This window comes from Canis lupus, chromosome 27, assembly GCF_048164855.1.
Source record: "Canis lupus baileyi chromosome 27, mCanLup2.hap1, whole genome shotgun sequence".
NCBI lineage: Eukaryota > Metazoa > Chordata > Mammalia > Carnivora > Canidae > Canis > Canis lupus.
The window spans coordinates 9,259,294-9,282,786 of record NC_132864.1 but is presented as its reverse complement, the minus strand read 5'-3'; the positions used below and the strand labels follow the sequence as shown (position 1 = coordinate 9,282,786).

Below are 23,493 nucleotides of genomic sequence, written 5' to 3'. Positions count from 1 at the left end.
AAAGCATTTGACAAAATACAGCATCCTTTCTGGTTAAAACTCTTCAAAGTGTAGGGATAGAGGGAACATTCCTCAATATCTTAAAAGCCATTTATGAAAATCCCACAGCAAATATCATTCTCAATGGGGAAAAACTGAGTGCCTTTCCCTAAGATCAGGAACATGACAGGGATGTCCACTCTCACCACTGTTGTTCAACATGGTGAGGCTACAAGTCGTAGCCTCAGCAATCAGACAACAAGAAAGTAATAAAAGACTCAAATTGGCAAAGGAGAAGTCAAACTCTCCTTCTTCACAGATGATATGATACTCTATATAGAAAGCCCAAAAGATTCCACCCCAAGATTGCTAGAACTCATATGGCAATTCGGCAATGTGGCAGGATACAAAATCAATGCCCAGAAATCAGTGGCATTTCTATACATTTACAATGATACTGAAAAAAAAGAAATTAAGGAATAAATCCCATTTATAATTGCACCCAAAAGCATAAGATACCTAGGAATAAACTTAACCAAGGAGATAAAGGATCTATTCCCTAAAAACTACAGAGCACTTCTGAAAGAAATGGAGGAGGGCACAAAGAGATGGGAAAATATTCCATGCTCATGGATTGGAAGAATTAATATTGTGAAAATGTCAATGCTACCCAGGGCAATTTACACATTTAATGCAATCCCTATCAAAATACCGTGAACTCTCTTCAGAGACTTGGAACAAAGAATCTTAAGATTTGTATGGAATCAGAAAAGACCTTGTATAGCCAGAGGAATATTGAAAAAGAAAACCAGAGCCAAGGGCATCACAATGCCAGATTTCAAGCTGTACTACAAAGCTATGATCATCAAGACAGTGTGGTAGTGGCACAAAAACAGACACATAGATCAATGCAACAGAATAGAGAACCCAGAAATGAGCCCTCAACTCTATGGTCAACTAATATTCGACAAAGGAGGAAAGACTATCCACTGGAAGAAAGACAGTCTCTTCAATAAATGGTGCTGGGAAAATTGGACATCCACATGCAGAAGAATGAAACTAGACCACTCTCTTAAACCAGACACAGAGATAAACTCAAAATGTTTGAAAGATCTAAATGTGAGACAAGAATCCATCAAAATCCTAGAGGAGAACACAGGCAACACCCTTTTTGAACTTGGCCACAGCAACTTATTGCAAGATACATCCACGAAGGCAAAAGAAACAAAAGCAAAAATGAACTATTGGGATTTAATCAAGATAAAAAGCTTCTGCACAGTAAAAAAAACAGTCAACAAAACTAAAAGACAACCTACAGAATGGGAGAAGATATTTGCAAATGACATATCAGATAAAGATTTAGTATCCAAGATCTATAAAGAACTTACTAAACACCTAAGAAACAAACAATCCAATTATGAAATGGGCAGAAGACATGAAAAGAAATTTCACCAAAGAAGACGTACATGTGGCCAACAAGCACATGAGAAAATGCCTCGCATCACTTGCCATCAGGGAAATACAAATCAAAACCACAATGAGATACCACCTCACACCAGTGAGAATGGTAAAAATTAACAAGACAGGAAACAACAAATGTTGGAGAGGATGTGGAGAAAGGGGAACCCTCTTGCACTGTTGGTGGGAATGTAAGCTGGTACAACCACTCTGAAAAACCATGTGGAGCTTCTTTAAGGATTTAAGAATAGAGCTACCTGATGACCCAACAATTGCACTGCTGGATATTTACCCCCAAAGATACAGATGTAGTGAAATGCCGGGACACCTACACCCCAATGTTCATAGGAGCAGTGTCCACAATAACTACACTGTGGAAAGAGCCATGATATCCTTTGACAGATGAATGGATAAAGAAGATGTGGTCTATATATACACTGGAATATTACTCAGCCATTAGAAACGACAAATACCCACCATTTGCTTTGACATGGTTGGAACTGGAGGGTATTATGCTGAGTGAAGTAAGTCAATTGGAGAATAACAAACATTATATGGCATCATTCATATGGAAATATAAGAAATAGTGAAAGGGATTATAGGGGAAAGGAGGGAAACTTAGTGAGAAAAATCATAGAGGGAGACAAACTATGAGAGACTCCCAACTCTGGGAAACAAACAAAGGGTTGTGGAAGGGGAGGCGAGTGGGGGGTTGGGGTGACTGGGTGACGGGCACTGAGGAGGGCACTTGATGGGATGAGCACTGGGTGTTGTACTATATAAAAACAATGTAAAAATATATATGTGTATATATATATGGAATAGTTTATGTGGGTCTGGAATTTAGAAACAGCTATGCTGGGATTCTGTCTCAGGGTCTCTGGTGAGGTGGCAGTCAAGACCACGTACTGTGTGTTCCTGCTGGGGCTGGGTCTTCTGGAGGCCTGACTGGTCCCACAAGGGCCACTTGTAAGGTAGCTGTTGGCAGCAGCATCCTTGTGATGTGGCAGCTGGCTTCTCCAAGAAAGGCCCATCTAGGATAGAAATTGGAAGCTGACTGGTCTATTATGACCCATCCTTTGAAGCCATACAGCATGAGTTCCAGAGCATCTGGATCACACAGATCAGCCCTCTCAGGCATGAGATGGAACCTCGCTGGTCGTGTCCTCCGGGAGCTCGCCATCTTGGAGGCTGGCTGCTGGATAAACGTGTACACATATTTGCATGTATCTCTTCCTTTACAAAAAAACATGAAAGTGGCAAGCAGACTCTCTGCTGAGCAGGGAACCCAATGTGGGACTCCATCTCAAGACTGTGAGATTACAACCTGAGTTGAAATCAAGAGTCAGGGATCCCTGGGTGGCACAGCGGTTTGGCGCCTGTCTTTGGCCCAGGGCACGATCCTGGAGACCAGGGATCGAATCCCACATCGGGCTCCTGGTGCCTGGAGCCTGCTTCTCCCTCTGCCTGTGTCTCTGTCTCTCTCTCTCTCTGTGTGACTATCATAAATAAATAAAAATTAAAAAAAAAAGAAATCAAGAGTCAGACGCTTTACCAATTATGCTACCCAGGCACCCCTCAATTAAACTGTATTTTAAAACATAGCACTTATGATTTTTTAAAAGATTACCTAAGCACATGATTTGGAAACTTCTTAAAAATACAAAGATGGAAATACAGCACTTTGACTTTCACTACCCAGATGTGACCAATGTTTCCTGTGCATGTTTGCTTTTATTCATTTTGTATTTTTATTCAAATTTAAATTTACAAAAGGAGATCCACTCTTGCAATATAAAATTGCAACTTCTTTTAACCAACTATTAACTGCTGCTACCTGGGCTAAGTGCTGTGGTAGGTGCTATAAGCACAGAGATGACACTGTGTCTCACATTCTGGTCTGTCTCTCTCTGCAATTTCTATGTGTATTTTTAAAATCATGATCATCTCACAGCTCAGCAATCTGTCTTACCTACTGACATGTTAGGAACATTTTCTCGTCATTGAATGGTCTTCCACAGCATGATTATGAGCGGTCATATCCTATTTCCATCTTCCCCCTTGACTGTAAGCAATGTTGTGATGGGCGAGCATCTGCAGAAGCCCTGGTAACCCGTTCACTTTAGGATTTTCTAAGAGAAACACAGCCATCTCACAGGACATACCTGTGCATTTTTACTGCAGATACATCTTGCCAATGAATAATCAGCCACCTTAACATGTCTGTGCATAGTAAATATATCTAAATAAAACCATAATGGCATGGACAAATGGAAATTTGCTTTTCTTTTTAAAACCAGTATTTACTGAGCAAATAATTAGGTAAATAAATTGCTAAGAAGACTTCAAGTGATGAGAAATAGCACATTAACAATATTAATATTTATTATAGCTATATTACAGGTATACATGGTTTAAAAAAAACATGAATCTTAATGCTTTATTTAAGTCATAGACCAATTACTATACTAACGTCAAAGTAATGTGTTGCATTTGTTCTTCCCTCTTGGACATGTCTGTGACAGAGGTTCACTGTGTATACCTACCAGCCTTTCAAGTGTGCAGGAAGAGAACTTCATAGCTATCCTTGCCTGAAATATAATAGAACACTGCTCTTGTGCAGAACGCTCCCTGGGCTCTCCTTCACAGGCCCCATGTAGCACACAAAGAAAAATTGCCTGGTGACCTTACATTGGCAGAAAACTGGATGAGAAACATTTTGATGAAGCTCTTTCTCTGCTTCTTTTTGAGAATCTGCTTCAGGCTTGAACCTGGTGAGGAAGCAGATGGCATCAGGTGGCTGATTAAGGAGCCAGGTTCAGGAAACTGATGCTTTTTCTTGGCAGACTCCTGAGAATGACACATTTAAAGCAGAGGAGCTGATTTATGAAATAGGACCAGTCACTTGGGTGGCTCTGAGTAAATGCACTTGGAAAATAGTTTGTATAGCACTTTTCAGGCTCATTTCATTTCCACAAATGCTGTTTAGAGATTTAATGTGTAGCAGGCATTTTATTAGGAGCAAGGGATACAAAATTAATAAGCCACGGTGCCAGTTCTCGCGGATTTTCCAGTCTGCAAATCAATCCTAAAGCCTTATGATACATGGCAGGGCATCAAAGTGGGGGGTTTACTTCTGAAGGATCTGAGAAAGACTTCAGTGAGGAGGGCATGCCTGAATGAGGTTTTGAAGGGTCAGTAAGAGTTTGCAGACAGTTTATATGCATCATGCTATCTCAGAGGACTTCCAGAATTTCCCACTCATAATTATGGATGCATTGCCATTAAGACTAACATGCTACTGGGATCCCTGGGTGGCGCAGCGGTTTGGCGCCTGCCTTTGGCCCAGGGCACGATCCTGGAGACCCGGGATCGAATCCCATGTCGGGCTCCCTGCATGGAGCCTGCTTCTCCCTCTGCCTGTGTCTCTGCCTCTCTGTCTCTCTCTCTCTGTGTGACTATCATGAATAAATAAAATCTTAAAAAAAAAAAAAGACTAACATGCTACTTATTTGAAGCTCTGTTTTCTCAACAATAGAATGAGTATTGAAAAAAATAGGAAAGTAAATGAAATATCTCACATTCCATTCTTCCAAATGCTAATTTAATTCAGAGAGCTTCTGGATTTATATATTTAAAAACTCGTTCATCGTAAAGCACAGTTATACTAGCATCACAAGCAGATTCCATCCTGTTCCTGTATGTCATATGTATGTAGTGAGTCATTTAATCCCAGGAGCGAGTCAGCTAATTATCATGACCTCCATTTCATGGATGAGATGGCGGAAATTCAGAGAAACTGAGTGACTCGCTCAAAGTCACCATTTTCCAAATGGGGAACCAGGATTCGGACCCAGGATGATCTGGTGTCAAAGTCTTATGTTTTTCTTACTAAATTTGATCTGATATATTTGAGCAGTTGCCAGTTGGCTTAATTAGCTGGCAGGGCTGATCATTTTAATTATTGAATATTCTCATAACTTTTGAGCAGCTTCTACGATACCCGGTGTGTATTTTTCTGGTCTCTATTTCTCTGTCTTTGGAGATTTCACTGAAAAAAGACTTTTTCTGTGATTTTTCTTACCCAGATTTTCCTAAACTGGCAGTTTTTATTAGGGAGGTACATTGTACTAGTTTCCTAGGGCTGCTGTCATGGTTTACCACAAACCCTGTGGTGTGAAACGACACACACTTGTTAATCCTGTAGCTCCCGAGGTCAGAAAGCTGAAATGGGTCTCTTGGGGCTAGAATCAAAACGTTGGTGGGACTGTGTTTCTTTTTGGAGGCTTTTGTGGCAAATCTGTTTCCTTATTTTCCACCCACACTCCCTGACTCATGGCCCCATCCACCCTCAGAGCCAGAGATGCATGGTCCAGCCCCTCCTCACACGGCAGTGATGGGAGCTCCTCCTTTGCCTGCCTCTTCCACCTTTAAGGACCCCATGATTACAGTGGCCTCCCTGGGAAATCCACAATCATCTGTCCCGTTTTATGGTTAGCCAACTGGCAGCCTCAATTCTAAATAGCTTAATTTGCCTCTCCCCTGAAACATTCATAGGATCCAGGAATTAACAACGGACATCTTTGGGGTCATTATTCTTCCCACCTCACACCTCCCTCAGCCCCAGAGATTCGTGTCCATCCCACGTGCTAAAACCGTTCACGCTCAGCATCCCCACAAGTCTGCACCCATCGCAAAAGGTGAATCATTTCTACGGAGTGTGCTTTCCCTGTCTGTCTGTGGTTTGGGAAAAGGTCATAGTGCCAATAGCAAGAAGTGCCAACAACATAAAATGTTAGAATGTAAAGTAGGTTTCCCTTGCATCCCAGATCTGTGGGCTTGTAGGTCCCTTGTTGGGAGACAACAACAACCCAGTTTTCTGTGTATTCTTTCACAGAACTTATAAACATAAACATAAATATAAATATGTGTGTATAGAAATGTATATATGTTTATCATTTTTATATAATACTTGTATACTGTATTAACCAACATGTGCTTGATTTTTCTCCTAATAATAGTGATAATAGATTTTTTTCAGTCTTTTTATGTCAGTGTACACACACACACAACCCTGTCTGCTTTCTTTTTTTAAAGGCTGGTCTCCACTTATATATCTGAATTGTTTCTCATCTTTTGCTCTTACTAGCAGCCTCGCTGTCTCTGAGTATGCTTCTGTTGGGCTTAGTATCTAGAGGCTGAATTCTTAGCAGATTCCAGGGGAAGAGTCACCTTCCCAGAGAGAAGACATCTGCTCCTTTGCATGGACAGGAATAATTCTAAGGCAAATAAAAGGAGTAGTCGAGTACCCTTTGACTGACATTCTGAAATCTCAAAAGGGATGGTGTGTTCCAGAAATCACTGTATGGACACTCTAGTTAGTCTGGTCAGTTTGGTGGTTTGCTGGCCAGCATCTCTTCAAATTTTTGGTTGATTTTTGGAAGTCCGTCTGGAGGGTTGCTTCTGATGAGCACATCATTCAGCTTGGTCTGTGCATGTCTGTTGCCTCGCTCGCCCTTGCTCAGCAAATGTCTCTCAACTAAGCCTGTCAGCAACACAAAGAGCTTCCCCCAGAACAAACTTGATCCCTGGTGAATCCTTCCACACTTGACACGTGCAGTGTCTTGGATACTTTTGCTTCCTGCCATAGCTGTGCTGCATTCACCCCGAAGTCACAGTGGGCAGGGCGCCCGACATCACCCCAGTTCCTGGAGAGCATGACACCTGCTGTGGGGAGCCCCAGCCGGGCTGCATTTGAGCTGCTCTTACTCTGTCAAAATGCCAGTGGTTCCAGATCAGCCCGTTTCCCGAGAGCAAGAAGCTCAGCTTTGATAGATGGTGGCCAGCACGATTCTTCATTTGTTAAAATTTAAAGCTAATTGATTTAAAATGGTCCTGGCACCTGCGGTCTGATATGATTAATCCCCATGTCATGTTTATAATAGTGAGTCCTATTCTGCTCCTCAGGTGAGCTGGATAAAATGAAACAAACATCAAAACATGGTCCCCGAGTTCTGGGAACACAGGTTTCATGCTGCTTTGGGATGGGCTGATGAGGTCTGTTTCCAAAACCATGCTCTGCTTCATTAACTTTCATATTTTGCAGGTCATGGAATTCCTTTTGGAATCATCTTTGGTGGAACTGATTTAAATGAAGACATTAACCAGAGAGAAAAAAACCAAGTGATGGGGAAAGTCCTCGAGGAAGCCAGGTAATGCCTCTGAGAACTTCACAGGAGGTAAACACTGGGGCAGAGTTCGTTGAAACCTAAATCTTAAAGAAAGCAGTAGTTTGGGAAGTTTACATCTTACCATAATAAAGCTAATCTCTTTTTTTCATTTGGCACCTATGAATTTTGCCATGAAGAGTCATTGTAAACAAGTCATTGCATGTGAATGACTTTTTGAGGACGTTAACATTGGGCCAGCCTTCTTGAAAGGTCCTACAGGGTAAAAGGCACAGCATTGTTGTCCTCCAAGAGAACACCACACACAGACTCCAGCTCTGTGCGTGCATGAGTCAGGTTCTACTTTGCATGTTTTTGGCATATCTCTGAGCTCCATAGATTTCTGAGCTACAGAAAACCATCTGTGAGGGTGTCACCAGCGGGATTTCTCAACCGGCTTACTGTGGGCATTTGGGGTAGGACGGTTATCTGTTGTAGGGGGCTGTGCTGCACATCCCGGAGCCTGGACACTGCACATCAGCAGCACCTGCTGGATGCTGCAGCTTGAGGCCAATACGTTCCTAGCCCCCGGAGTGGGAGTTGTTGCCTCCACGCAAGAATCCAGAGATGCACTCCCCAACATTTTCTTTGTCCAGACATGCTTAGAGAATCCTATTGGTACAGCATTGTGGAGTGAACCAGAAGGACTGGTGGGGAAAAAAAAATCACCCCCATTCCTCTGTATCAGAAATATAATGATAATGTTTAACACAAATAGTAACAGTATAGAAATCCTCTATGTCCATATAAACATTGTTTGAAAAGGCTAAAGAAATCAAAACAAAACCTAAATAGTCACAAATGCTCCCTTTCAATTCTTGTAAATCTTTGAATCATTGTAAAACAAACAAAAACAAAATAAAGCAGGCAATCATTATGTTTTTAATGTGGACAAACTGCTTTATTAATTCTTTTTAAAAAACACTTTATTTAGGCATGATTGATGTGCAAAAAGCTGTATATAATTGATATATACAGCCCCATAAGTCTTCATCAGTAAAACTATCATCATGATCTGTGCCATAAACTCATCTATCACTTCCAGAAGTTTCTTCCCACCCCTCTTTATTATCATGCAAAGAGCACTTAGCATAGAATCTACCCTCCTTGCAAATTTGTAAGCTTACATGACAGCATCCTTAACTGTAGGCTCCAGGAGATCTCCAGGACCTACTCACCTCATGCAAGTGAAACCTTGTGCTCTTGGATAAATACCTTCCTGTTCCCTCTCCCTCGGGCCCCAGCAACCACCGCCCTGCTTTCTCCTTCTGGGGGTTCTAGTACTTTAGATACTCACATCAGTGGGATCATGCAATATTTGTCCTCTTGTGTCTGGCTCACTTCACTGAGCATCATGTCCTCCAGGTTCATCCATGTTGTTGCAAATGACAGGATTTCCTCTTTTTTTCAAGGTTGAGTAATACTCCACTGTATGTGCTTACTACATTTTCTTGGTCCATTTGTCTCTTGCTGGACATTTATGTTGCTTTCATGCCCCCAATAAATGACTGACCATGAAATGCCTGTGGCTCATCTCTAACCGTCTCACGGCTGAGAAGCTGTGGTAAGGGAATTCAGAACTCTTTGCCTCTTTATGTCACTGGAGCATTCCTGATCTCTTACAAAGGACAGGACTCCCTGTTCTGCCATGAAGCGTTAAGGCAACCCCCCTCCATTTTTATAAGGTGAGAAGTAGTCTTGCTCTTGGAAACTAGGGTTACCATGAGGTATCATTACATTTTAGGACCCGCTTCGTCCTGATAACTTCCTGGACATGAATGTGGCAGTACAGCCTTATCGAAATAGAGCCAAATAGCCATGTGTGCCTGTGTGAGCATGTGAGTCAGATGGAGAGAGAATTACAGTAAATAAAGGTACCCAGAGTTTGAGGTTGATCTTGAAAGGTGATCAGTTATTATAGGTTTTCTCGATATTGTTGTTCTTATGCTCTAAAAATTTATTACCTTTTGATTCATGTGGTTTACACTGTCTTACAGAGGGGAAATAATTCTGCTAGGTAGAAACAATATTGAATGAATTCATCTTATGGTATTATCGTTAGCATTATTCATTGCATTGTTATTAAAACACATTGATTTTCATTTGGAAGGGGTATTGATTGAGTCAGTGGTCAGGGAAGTTGGATGAATCATAAATTTCTTGCCGGAGAGCATATGGCATAGTTTTCTGTAAAATAAAGTATTGGACTTGTATTGCTTTATAATGAGTTTCATTTTTAATCAAATACTTTTAAATAGTTATATTTTTCTTATAAGGTATATTTTTTAGCTTGTTTTATAGTTAAAACATTTCCCCCCCTGTATGGTACAGTTTTGAAATTACTTCAGCATCAGCTTTCTGGCTTGTTTTATAATATAAGTATTTGGTAATTATAAATGCCAAATTAAGTAAGGAGTTTGAAACTTGTAGAAATTGTTCTGTGAAGAATCATCCAGGTGCATCTTAGAAAAAATTAATATTGCCCAGCAAATGAGCAAAAGAGTTTATATGAAATAAATTGCCTAAGAAATAGTTTCACAGTTAGGAAATACAGAGCACATGATGGGTTAGATCATGTGAAATGGTAGGCCAAAATGGTTCAGTATCATTTCATGGGGTTTTTGAGCTATGATATTGCTAAAGATGTTTTTGACAAACAAAACCACACATCAAAGTGAGTATGTTTTGAAATGGCAATATTCCCTCATGGTGTAAAAGTGGTAGTTTTACACTTTTCCTAAGAAATGGGTTATTTTCAATTTCTTTATTTTCTTAGGGTCACTGGGTCAGAAACTCTCTTGAGGGTTATCTGTTAGGAAGGTGGTGCAAACCCAGGGCCAGGGTCTCTGTAGTGAGGCCCCGAGAAGGAAGGTGTTATCTGCCGCTCCACAATAAAAGGACATGATGGAGTTCATGCAGACCTGCCACTGGATCCCAAAATGTTTACACATCGCTCTTTCTGATGGAAACCTTTCCAAGGCTCTCCTTGCTCCCATCTGTGGTCAGCCGTGCTGTTGATCCCCTGATGTCTGGGTCTGAGACAAATGGGGCATGCCAGCAGAAAGGGCTACAGGGTGGGGACAGTCACCAGCTGCTGGGTGAGCGTGCCCATCCTCCCGCTTCTGCAGTCAGCCCCCCACACCTGCTCTCCCTTCTTCCTTCCCCTGACCTGCTTCCTGTGGGAATGTAAGGCAGGACTTCCACCCGTGCACTTGGTCATTTATTCAGTCTGCATACTCTTGCCCATCTCTGGGGTGCCAGGTGTGACTCCAGCGAGGGGCAGGTATGTGACAGCAAGCAGGCCTCCCCATTCAAGAGAAGGTGGCCAAGTTTGCCACAGGGGTGGATTAATCTTACAGGGGCCATCCTGAGGCTGCACTGCGCATTTGTCTAGAAACTCTGTGATGGCAGGAAAGGCCTGGTCCTTCGGTCATTGACCTCATTCCCTGCTCTTCAACTTTTCTCTGTTTTTGGGGTCTTCTCTTTTCTTCTTTTTCCTATAGGTTTAAAGCTGTTCCATGGTATGTTCATGGGGCACCATGCAGGGGTCATGGTGATGGTGTTAATCTTAGTAGAAAACAGTAACAGGAAATACTTGCTAGGGACCAGGAACCTGGTGACAGCTTACCCATGTTGTGCTTCTTGTTTGGCTCTGCAGTGTCCTGTTTTCACAGTCTCCCATGAAGGAAGGTTCCTGCACTGTCCTTGCGTGGCAATATAGGTCTCAGAATGTGGTGGATGCTCTCAGAACACACTTGGCCCATACCCCTGTCCATGTCCAGGGGCACGTGGAGTGTTGTATGAGGGGTGCCGGCACACCCATCATTGCTGGGTCAGCCCATGCTCATGCCAGCTGCATGCAGGGCCTGGGTGGGGAAGATGGCCCCAGTGGAAGGTGTGATGCCCTCTGCGCCTCCTATCCCTCACCGGTTTTGAGCAATTTCTGACTGTCTGACCTCCATGAGATGTCCCTGGTTCATCCCATGTGTACCCAGCTCTAATTCTAGAAACAGCCATTGTTTGATAAATGTAGAGGTTAACATCCCTTATCCATGTGCATTTGGTACATTTTGACTACTTTAGCATAGGCTTTCCTCGCTGAAGCTAATGGACTGGACAGCTTGTCCTGGGATGTTCTGAGTGGATTAACTAAATCCTTTGCTTCTCTTCTGCATCTGGCCTTCTGACCTTTCCCCTGCTTCTCTGACCTTACATGGAAGGAACAGTAACAACAAAAAGTTGAAATGTTGAGCTTCATTTGTTAATTTCTTGCATACACAACTTGTTTTGATGTGAGTGGAGATTGGAGCTGAAAACCACTGACCGCGCACGATAAAGATTGATGACACTTGGAATTCAGCTTCTCACCTTGTCTCTCATGATTTGTTCCACGGAGCTGGTCCCTAGTTATGTTAATTGGATTCTGCGCTAATTCCCCCCCTCCTTTTTTTTTTTTTTTTTTTTTTTTACCAGATTCGCTGTCGCTTTCACAGAATCAATGAAGGAGATGGCGCAAATGCAGTGGGTATGTGTTTGTTGTGTGGTGTTGTGCTGGCTGAGCTGGGGAGAATGTGGGATGGGAGGGCTGTGGGGTCGGGGGCTTCAGGGTTGGGGGGCTATGGGATTGGAGGGCTGTGGGATCGGGGGGTTGTGGGGTTAGGGGCTGCTGAGTTAGAGGGTTGGAGGCCATGGGGTTTAAGGGCAGCAGGGACCCTTGATGGGACCTGCTAGTGTTTCTATCGACCCTGCCCATTATGGCCACAAGAGTGTATTACAGATCCCATATATTGATGTTTCTTTTATTCGTGTAGATACTTTTAAGACTTAACTGATTTTTTAAATATATTTTTGCCAAATGGCAAGAACAGCCCAATAGCCAAATCTTGTAGTATTCTTTCTGTTTTCTTTTTCATGAGCTCAGAATAAGTGATTTAGAGGCTGTGCTATAAAGGTTGCAGCCACCCCATGTGCATGGAGAGCCGCAATCTTTGAGGTGGTATATGTAGTTTCTAAGGTTGGACTGTTTATCTGAAGAGCTTTGAAGAGGAGAGGACTTTGTAGCTCTCTAGGCTAATTCCCTTATTGACTTTTTAAATTCATGATGACTCGGGGGCTGGTGGGAAGAGCTGGTGGGAAGAGCTGTTCTCAGTGGGGAGTTAGGGAAAGGCGCAGCACAGCTGGCACCTGCAAAACCAAAGCAGCCAACCCAGAGGCCCATTTGCCTCAGGGACCCCTGAGCATGAGACTTTGCTCTTGGGGGGGAGGGGAAGGGAACCTGCAAGGAGCCTTGGTCGCCAGCACTGTTGGTCCCTGTGCCATGCCAGCTCATCTGCTGTGCCCACTGCTTATGCCCCATCATTTGTCGGCATTATTCCTGGCAGGGGTATTTTGCAGGCTATGCACTTTCTTTATAGAATTTCAATTTGGGGCACTTGGAGACTGCGTGTTGGGGTGAGGGTACATGCAGTGTTTTGTGGGACCAGTGGTCCCTTACCAAGGCTCTGAACACTGTGCGTGTGTGGACGCTCATCTCTACAGCCACAGTGTGCCTACCCTCTTCTTCACATCACACACTTCCCAGGCAGGAACTGGAGGTTGCACTTTTTCAGGGCAGTTTAACAAACTGTAAATCTCATAATGAAAAAGGACAAGCTTCCCAGCTGCTGGTTTTATGTTGACTAGTTTGACTGCCTTCTTAAAAGGTGATCGTCTGAACCAGTAGTGTCAACGTGTCAACGTGGGGATCCCTGGACTCCTTCTGGGCCTCCACAAAGTCAAGCCTATTTTCATCATGACAGTGAGACATTGTTTGCCTTTCTCACCTTTAGGAAATGAGTGAAACCGCTGACCCCTTCATCCTAATGAAGGCAGTGGCGCCAATGTGAGCCAGTCATTGATTATCCACACCACCCCTTGGAGTTTAAAAGAAAAATCACTTTAAGATCTCCTTGATGAAGCCATAAAAACTTTTGATTTTATCATTAACATTAACATTAACCTTTGAATACATGTGTTTTTAAATGTTCGTGTGGTGACACAGGATGTATGCATAAACCTATCTGCCGCATCCTGAATGAAGTATGGCATTTACCTGGAGAAAAGGCTCTTGTGTGATTGGGTTACAAATTGAACCAGATACTTCTTAATAAAATTTTGTATCCAAAAGAATGATTGGTAGACAAACGGGTTATTCGGATTTGGGCATTTGTCAGATGTTTTCTTAAAAATGAGTGGATCGAGCCAATCTCGTTAAGCAAAACAACTGGCGGTCTTTGTTGCCAACAAGAATGTTTGAATCGTTGAGAAAAATCAGAATTTTGGAAAGCCACCACACCATGTGGTTGACAACCTCCCCAGACGTAAAGGCTTCTCTGGTGAGGTCCGTGGTTGTACACTGAAGCGGGATTTTTGTTTGGATGTCGTATAATGACAATGCCTCAGTGTCTGGAAGACCTGCATCTCCCGGTGAACCCGTATTTCTCCAATGATCATACACAGTGTGACATAGTCACAGATCCCTCCAAAGTGAGGGGGAGATGGGTGGACTTGGATGGAGCGGAGCATCATAGGAATTCAGGTTCCCTATTGCATCTTACCTTGGGACATTCCCATTTGTTGAGTTTTTATGTAAGTCCCCTAGAATAACAGCTACGATGATCTGAAAAGGCTCACCCCTTCCTGGCCACCTATCAGCAAGTGCTGGGCTCTCTTTACATCCCTCAGTCAGAACAGATCTCATGGAGTAGCAGGTACAGAAGCCAACTGTTCTAAGCCAGACACGAAAGGAAGCTTTTACCTGTCAAAGCAGATGTTCCTTGTCCATGAATTTGCAACCCTTCCCCCAGCATCTCCATCTTAAATGTCACCTTCATCCATTGACCCTGGGGCCCTCCCAAATCAGTATAGATGTGTTCACTTACTGTATATGTTGTTTTTTGTTACATGACAAACCACACCAAATACAACACCTTAAATAAAACACTGTTTATTCCTTGTGCTGCTTGGGTCAGCTCAGCCAGACTGGGTGGTCTGGGGGACCCTCCTGGCTGACGTGGCTGGGACGTTTGCCAAGGACAGTGAGGACAGCTGAGGCCTCTGTCTCCTGGACCACCATCCCTTGTGAGGCTGTGCAGCAGGAGAGGGCAGGCACCAGGGTGAAAGGCTTCTTGGAACTTCTGCTTGAGTAATGTTTGCTCCCATCCTGATGGCCCAAGCAAGTCAAGGTGTGGGGGTACAGTCTGCCTCAGGGTCAGAGGGTCTTCAAGGTGGGTTTGCAGGGGCACAGACAGACTCAGGGAGGGATACACTCAGAGCCTGTCCTTTCCTTAACCCTACAGGGTTGTGAGCTCCGTGAGGATGGGCACAAAGTAGGGCTTGCTAGTGCATCTCCAGGGGGTAACACACATCCTCATGTTCAATAGATATTTGTTGAATTGAGTTTACCAGGGACAGATGCTTCCTTAGAACTTCTTACTACAGAAATTTCCACACATAAGGAAAAGTAGCAAGAATAAAAGGGTGCACTGTACTCACCACCTGCTTACATTCTTCAATTCTTACTTAATCTACTGCCATTCTCTACACTTGGACACATATGCACATGCATGCACACACATACATACACGTGCACACATGCACACACACATACACTGCACACATGTGTACCCTTGCACCCACTCACATTCACATGTGCATACATTTGCACACACATTCACACATGCATACACATACACATATATTTTTTTAAAGTTTTTTAAAAAATATTTTTTTAAAAGTTACAGCCATCATGCCATTTCACCTGCAAATATACGATTCCACCTTCTTTGTAAATGCACTTTGATAAAGATTTTTTTTAACATTAAGTACCAGGTTCTGGATATATTTTTGTGTGGGAATACCATAGCACGTAAGGAAGAAATAAAGTGGGACTCAAACAGTAGCATGATTTAAGATTTTTATCATTACATTTCGGAAGAACTCAAGTGAAAGAATTTGGAGGAGAGGAGTGGCATTTCTGAGTCCCAGACTCACTGAATTAGCGATAGTGTTAGACTCAGGCACCAGGCTCGGAATGGAGCTGCATTGTGAGTCTGTGCTCAGGAGAGGGCGCACTTGGGGATACAGAGCCCTGAGTCCCTGGTGGCAAAGGGACAGCTGACCCGGAACAGTTCTTATGGTAGTTTAACTTTGATATGCAGTGAGAAGGGGACTGGCCCGAACGCACATGGCAGGCAGAGTTTGGGCAGCCAGGACAGTAGAGGGGATAATGCCCCAGGGACACGCCCGTGGATGGGCCAGCTCCCGCCTTGGAGCCAAGTCCAGCATCTGCTGACACTGGTTCTCAGATAAAGGTGATTTGCCACCAGGACTGGGTGATCCTGGGTCCCTGCTCTTTGTTTTCAGAAAGATGCTCTTCCAAGTATCTAACAAAGCATTTTTAAAAAATTGAACAGGCAACAAAAGTTCCATCTTAAATGATGATGTAAGATGCACTATAATAAAAGCTAATAATAAGAAAGGGTGTTTCTGGTTTTAGAGTTTACAGTGGTGGGGGTTAGTTATTAAATTCGAATATGAGCCCGTTTTTTTTTTTTGTTTTGTTTTGTTTTGTTTTTTTTAGTACAGTTTTCTGTACTTTTTTTGGTGGATGACTTTTCAATAAAGTTCTGTTCAATACCTTTATCTGATTAGTTTTTACAAATAAAAAGTACATATAAATAATGTAAGGCTTCATTACTCAGCCGTATTTATATAATTATTTTAGATGGATTTTTGTAGAAAGATGGTTTTTACTTGTATTCTGCACAGTGTTGTTTTTGAGTAATTAAGTTTGCCTCTTTATTATCGAATTGTCAGCTTTTGTTTTTAATTTTGTGTTCTTTATTTTAGTGAGCAGACCTGACTCAGGTTGTCGTTTAATTCATTCCACCTATTATTATCAACCAGAATCAGATTTCCATAGTCCCAGATTAGAAAGATCTGCAGCATTTGCTTCTTACTGCATAGAACTCACTGACGATTGCTCTGCTCATAGCTACAGTTTATTCTAGGGAAATAATAGACTTTATTGGACTAAAACCCACCCCATGAAGAGCTGTGTAGGGCAAAGACACCCTTATCCTCTTCCCTGTGGAGTCAAGCCTTCTACGCTCTGGTTATTGATCTGAGACAATGTGTGGGGAGGATTGCCAACCAGAGAAGCTTACCCAAGTTGAACGTCCAATGTTTTTATTGGAGCTCTTCATTCTAGGCTCGAATGATTGGTTTACTGTCCACATGGTTGAAGCCAGCGTCTACGTGGACAGATGCCACTTGACTCCAAGCTCCTACCCTAAATCATGTGGGTGGTGTTTGTGGTATGGCCAATTGGCTCCAACCCAAAGACCAATGGTTGTGACTGGCCTCACCCTAAAAAAAGACACTCTGTCAGGTCTCAGATAAGTTATTTCCTGGAGGTCTCGCACAAAGACCAAGTTCTTTACTGCACACTATCTATATCCCAAATCTTATTATTTCAACATGTAATCACTATAAAAATGACTAATGAGATAGTTCATATTTTTTTTTTTGCACAAAGTCTTCAAAATACAAGCATACCTTTTGCACTTAGAGCACATGTCTGTTCAGACCAGTCCTGGTTCAAGGGTTCCATGGTCTCGTGTGGCTGATGACTGCTGCATTGGTGACCCCAGTTCTGTACATACAAGTGGGAGATGACCTCTTCAGGGTTGCTTAGATATGTGTGCACAAAGCATCTGGCAGTGGGAGACATCTTTGTCAGCCCCGAGTCCTCTGAGAAAGCCAGGGCTCTACTTTGGAAGCTATTTATGATCCTCTATCTGTCTCTGGCTAACTAAACAAATTAGTTTGATTGGATTTCAATAAAGCTAGCTTTATTTTATCTCTTTTAATTTGAAATGCCTTTGTTTGGGCTTGTCTGTTACTCTTTTTAGTGTTGTTTATATCAACCTTAACGTGACACCAAACCCACTTTGTGAAGGTCACAGTCCCAGGGGGCTCTTTACCAGGTCTGCATGCTGCATCATTAATATTTGTCACACAGGTTCAACACTGATCGTGTTTTGGGAAAACAATGCTCTGTTGGTTTGTGGAATTATAACCTCAATTTGGCTTTCTTAGGAATTTGATTCACTACCCACTTCTAACTTTGATGTATGCCTTATGGAAACATAAAGCTAGTCTACGCAAGGTGTTGGTTTCTTATTACGATATGTAACAGACATTCAGCCTGCAAATTTGTGTTAAAAGTTAAGGCTGCTTTCTCTGAATTCACCAGATTTCACCAGAAAATGTGACTGTTTCACCAAAAAAAAAAAAACAAAAACAAAAACAAAAAAAGTAAAGCAAATTAGGTCTATATCTTAACGGAAGGCTTTTCTCTCCATAGAATCAATGATTTTGGGTTTAATATGTCTCCATTGAGTTCAAATCCCCACAAGCCTACAGAAAATTCAACTGCACTGTCAACCCACTTTTTCTAAGGAATACTCTGCTAACAGGACTTTTTCCAAATTCAAATATTTATTTATGAGCTAGCTGTTTTTTTAGACATCTTGAGTTGGAGTAAATATTGCTTGAAGTGGTTATCAAATTTGAGAAGCATGATGAGCACCAACATGGCCCATCTGTACCCTTGGCTGAGGTTAGCACTGAGCTAAGCCTTCTGATGTCATAATTTTTTAGAAGATTGTGGGGGTTTTTGTTTGTTTGGTTTGGTTTGTTTTGGCTTGGTTTGGTTTGGAGACTGTGCCTGGCTGCCTTCTGGGGTGTCACTGTTGTGCCTTGCCTTGGCACTTATTAAACAATAAGAACTCTCTTGCAGCAGTTTGGGTTAGGCAGTAGCTAAAGTGTACTTTCACCTTCAGTGTGTGTATGTACTCATCAAAATTCTTTTGGAAATTAAAACGCAGAAAGCAAGACAGATTTCACTGGCTGTCACATGCGCGGTTCGCGGCACAGGTGAGCTCACCTGCAAATGTGGGTGTTAATGTCAGCCCATCTGAATGAGCCTCGAGTCGACTAATTGCTGAACTATATGTACTGAACGCATGTTGTCCTATGAGTGACTTGCTCCCTCTTCCTTCTGCATGGCCCATTGCTCTGTATCTGACTATCTCTGAAAATCACGCTGGCAGCAGCAGGAGCCACACAGACGACAGCTTTTGTTATGGTTCCAATCGCAACAGAAACTTCAAATCCTTCACCTCCTGGGTTTCATCCTCAAGATGCCCTCTTTGTAGGCGCCCCTCCCTGCAACTACTCTTTAAGAGAAACTCTGGGGTTGGAGCATACCCTAGGAAGCTAATCATTTTTAACAACTTCTATTAAGATTGGCTTTCCTCAGAGATTTCTTGATGGAACTGAAAATGTTCTTTGCATTTTTCTTCCCCAAATGAGATCCCTGGGAATTGGAAAGTTTTAATATGACTCAAAGGATGGAAAACTCATTAGGTCCAGAGCACAGACTCCCACCTTTCACAGGATCATGACCCGGGGCTCAGACATCTGGAATGGTCAAAATTTCTTTGAATTCCTCAAATCACCAAGGCACAGAATGGTGGAAGGATGGGGGTGCGGGGTGGGAGGGGAGTGGAGCTTTAAATAACATCAATAACTCCCAGCTATTTACTCGGTGTATTTAACTGTTTTTAAAAATCTTCCCCTGAGTTTTCCTGTCAGCATTCCTATTTCTGCATTGCCAGCTAGCTTTGGATCCCATGGGACGGGATCTCGATCCAGTCTTCAGAGACACTCCTCATCCCATTCATGTGGTTTTCTTTCTTTTTCTTTTTTATTTTCTTTTCTTGCTTAAAAACCAATTTCTAAAGGAAAAGGGTGGAGAGAGAAGGAAGAGAACCACGTCCCCTGAAAAGAGCCCAATTCGTATGTATTTTTTGGACATAGGTGTATTTTGAGAGCTTTCCACTATTTGATTGTTTTAAAGCAATTTATAGCTCTTTTAAAAGTACTTGTTAACAAAGTCATCACCAGAAGTCACATTGTCATTTTAGAATAAAAATTAGTGTTTTTGTCACCTGTAGACCATGCATTGTGCTGTATATTTAAAAAGTAGTGTTTACTGTGGTTTATACTTGGAGAGAGCTTAATTTCAGAAGGTTATATACATTAAGAAGTGGAGGATCTATTTGTTGTTGCTGTCAGTTATTCCTTTTTTTTAAAGATTTTATTTATTTATTCATGATAGACATAGAGAGAGAGAGAGAGAGAGAGAGAGAGAGAGAGGCAGAGACACAGGCAGAGGGAGAAACAGGCTCCATGCCGGGAGCCCGACGTGGGACTTGATCCCGGGACTCCAGGATCACGCCCTGAGCCAATGGCAGGCACTAAACCACTGGGCCACCCAGGGATCCCCGCTGTCAGTTATTCCATTATAAAAACGCATTAATTAGCATTAGTGTCTGTTAAAAGTCATGTGTACTTATAAGTATCTAACCAACAGGACACTGGCTTTTTATATCTAGTAAATGGGCCAAATTAAGTAATGGTTTCTCATAGACACCATGCAGCATCCTCCCTCCACACCCTCTACACACACACACACGTACAGTCTCCTTTTTCATTTTCTGCATCAATGAGCTAATCTTGCAAGGGAAGTGATATACAAGGATTTTGACTCTTATTTCAAGGCAAGAGAACCAACAATAAATATTGAGCAAAGAAAACTAATTTGTATTTAGAGCATTTTAATATAGATAATGCTTTTCAAAATCGATAGAAGCCAGTTGGCTTTTGCCAGATTTCTTTTATTACAAAGGTTAAAAATAACCAAAGTCCAGATTTTTAAAATATTGTAACCCTATTTTCCTGACTTGCTAGGATAAGATCTTAAAATACTATTCATAACGTGTTTTAAATGTCCAGATAGGACTTGATACTTCTTTATTTTCTCGTGGTTTTGGTAGATTTAGGGGAAGCAATGCTCGGAGATATGTAAAGACCAGCGGATAAATTCAGGAATTTCCACATAGAGTCCATTCATTTTGCTTATGGAGTTGGGATGCCGGTTTAATTAATTTCTGTTTGTTTCAGAAGAAATTGTCTTGAAGGGAGCATCTTGGGTTTATGTATTTCTAATTGCAGATGGAGCATATTTCTAATGGAAACAGTGGCAAGGCAAAAACCCTATTTTGCCTTCCCTTAATTAATCAAATCTATGTAGAATTATATTGAATCTGTTTTTGTCAAATGCTGGTGTTCGCTTTAAAGTGTAACAGCCAGGCTGATATGTTTTTGCCAATGTGTTAGCATCCCTTTCTCAGGGCTGTTTGAAGAAGAAGCATGCCCAGCCTCCTCTGCATGCCAGTAAAAGTCTCTTCAGCTTTCCAGTGAAATTATAATTACACAAAAAGAGTGTTTTAAGCCTCTAAACGTCAGTTTCTAATTTCAATTTGTTGCTTTTAGCCATTTTTTTCCATTAAAAACTTCCCTTTAAAGTTAACATTTTTGTTTTTGTTTTTGTTTTTTTCACTAGTAGGGAGGAGAATTTTTTTAAAAAATTTTAAGGCTTACTATTGTAAGGGCATTTTCAAAGAAGGTGCTTCCCTGCTGTATGGTGAGTTGAGGAGGATAGTCCAGGCTTTAGAAGGTATCAGGTGCTTCTGCTGGTTAGATAAAGAATGTAATACTGAGGACAAAAGCAAAGCAAACAGAGATTCCTGTCCGTGTACAGATTTGCATTCAGCTGCCCTAAAAACGGCCAGATACTGCACCTCTCAGGCCCTTCCCATCCACGGGGCAGAGGGGAGGGCCACCCCTATCTTCCCTCACCTTCCCTCCCTCTCCTTGTTTCTTCCCCACAGGTGGGGATTGGGGAGTGTACTTTCTCTGTTCAAGGATCTGTGTCACCAAACTTCTACCTCGAGCTCCTGCACACAATAGATAGGCTCCCCACGGGCTCTGCCATTGGCGTGTTCTCTGAGCTTCAGTAACTTTATACTAATGTAGTAACTATATGATTGTAATAACTCATTACGCCTAATTTAAAGGACCTCTTTCTTTGTGCTTCTTACCTTGAAAATGCTGTGTTTTTAATGGGCTAACCCCCATTAAAAGCAGAAGGAACTCTGCTCTTGGAAAGTAACCAGTATATGAGCGGCTGCGTGGATGATTCTTTGTGACTTGTTCCAAGGCGGCTTTTCTTATGGCCTTCATTTTATTTCTAAAAAGCAGTTGTAATGCACTATCCCATTTACTTATTTTCCTTTTTCCCTTCTTTTCAAAAGCCGCATGCCAGGGATAAGATCTATGTCCAGAGTCAAGGTAAGAATTTTTAAAGTTTACACATTTTAAAATATGAGTCCCTTTAGAGACATGTACTGATGTGCCTGTGGATGAAATTATATGATGTCTTAGATTTACCTACTAATAATTTGTAGAATGGATGTGCCTATATTGCCTAACATGAAGATAAAGAACAAATATAATGACATTATAAAAAAAATTAAAATACAGATCCTTTAACGTTTTCGACAGTAGATGTAGTGTCCCAGGGGTATGTTACAAAAGGAGAAAGCTGAGCTTCTCTCTTAGTTAAGGGGAAGTAGAGTCCTTCTGCTCCAATCTACCCCTTCCTGCCCTCACCCAGTTCCTCCCAGACAGTGGCCTCCACAACCTCTCGGGAAACCCTCAGCATCTAAACACAGTGAGGGTTTTTTAGGAGCTGTGGACCATAAGCCATGGACAAAACCACATATATATGAGGAATATATTTTGGTCACCTGAGTAAAAAAATCTCACAGCAAGGGAACCACTGTATTATTGTTTAAACAATAGGAATCATGGAAGAGGCAGTTGCAAATAGGAGCACGTAACCCCTTGCAAGCTCAGGTCAGTTCAGGTGATGAGGCCCGGAGGGGCACAGCCCTCGAGGTCTGCCTTAGCTGCACACCGTGCATTATCACACGTATAAATGTCCCAGTGGTTTCAGTGACGTTTTTAGCGGAAGAATCACTTACCAAGTAAGCCCTTTCTTGGAATGCCCATTTTTTAAAAGATACCCTGACTCTATATATAATAAAAGGTGTCTTTAAGTGTCAGGGCAGGTGCAGGGTTGGCACCTCCTCATCCGTCTGTTGGGGCCTGATTTATAGTCGGGGAACACATAGGCACACCAGATATGCATGGGCTTTGAAGCAACACACAGGTTTGGACGTAGCCTCCACCACCTACATGCTGAGTCTCCATGAACACCATGTAACCTCTGTGAACCTCATTCCCATCCGGATAAACTAAGGGAGTCAGTCTACTCAGCAGGGCTTTAAGGGGCTCCAGAAGTGTGTGGATTGCACCCAGCTAGAGTCTACGCCCAGGACAGGCGTGCAGTGCACAGTCACTAAGTAGTACAATAGTGAGTACCCTGTGTTGTTCAGTGCAAATGATGATCTCAAAGGTACATTGCAAAAAGGGTTATTGACTTAATTTACATTTCATAAAACTTTAGATTTTTCCTATTATCAGGATAATATGTTAAATGTTGCCTCTGAATTTCCTACATCTCAAAATGTTCAATTCAGGGAATTTTAAACTTAAATCTGCTCAAGGAGATGCCACAGATAGCGGGCAATTGTGTGTGATGTGGAGAGGGTTGAGATTAGGAATTTTAAACAGAGACACAATTCATATGTGGGGCTGTGTTTTAGAAGCCTTTTGCTTTCAGGTGTCTGTTAGAGACTTGTGTTTCCCACGACCTGGCAGCTGTCCCGCCCAGTAATGGAGGTTGAAAATGGTGTGCCCTTCCTTGTTGGGAACCTGTGGGCTCCCTTTGAACCTCCTTTGGGGTAGGGATGAA

At 42.2% G+C, this 23,493-nt stretch overlaps 1 protein-coding gene across 8 annotated transcripts in view; it reads left to right on the top strand.

Moving 5' to 3' along the window:
- The window catches only part of GLT1D1 (glycosyltransferase 1 domain containing 1), an 86,953-nt gene that overhangs the window by 22,164 nt on the left and 41,296 nt on the right, over nucleotides 1-23,493 (top strand). For 7 of the 8 annotated variants that reach the window (XR_012019089.1, XM_072802145.1, XM_072802140.1 and 4 more), the window contains exons 3-5: nucleotides 7,544-7,649; nucleotides 12,138-12,189; nucleotides 21,929-21,965. Coding sequence is in view for 7 of the 8 variants with exons in the window: in XM_072802145.1 (XP_072658246.1) it covers nucleotides 7,544-7,649; nucleotides 12,138-12,189; nucleotides 21,929-21,965 (195 nt within the window). In the remaining variant the exon portion in view is untranslated. Of the gene's footprint in view, nucleotides 1-7,543; nucleotides 7,650-12,137; nucleotides 12,190-18,595; nucleotides 18,632-21,357; nucleotides 21,370-21,928; nucleotides 21,966-23,493 lie in introns of all 8 variants that reach the window. The other variant, XM_072802146.1, reaches the window with a different exon arrangement.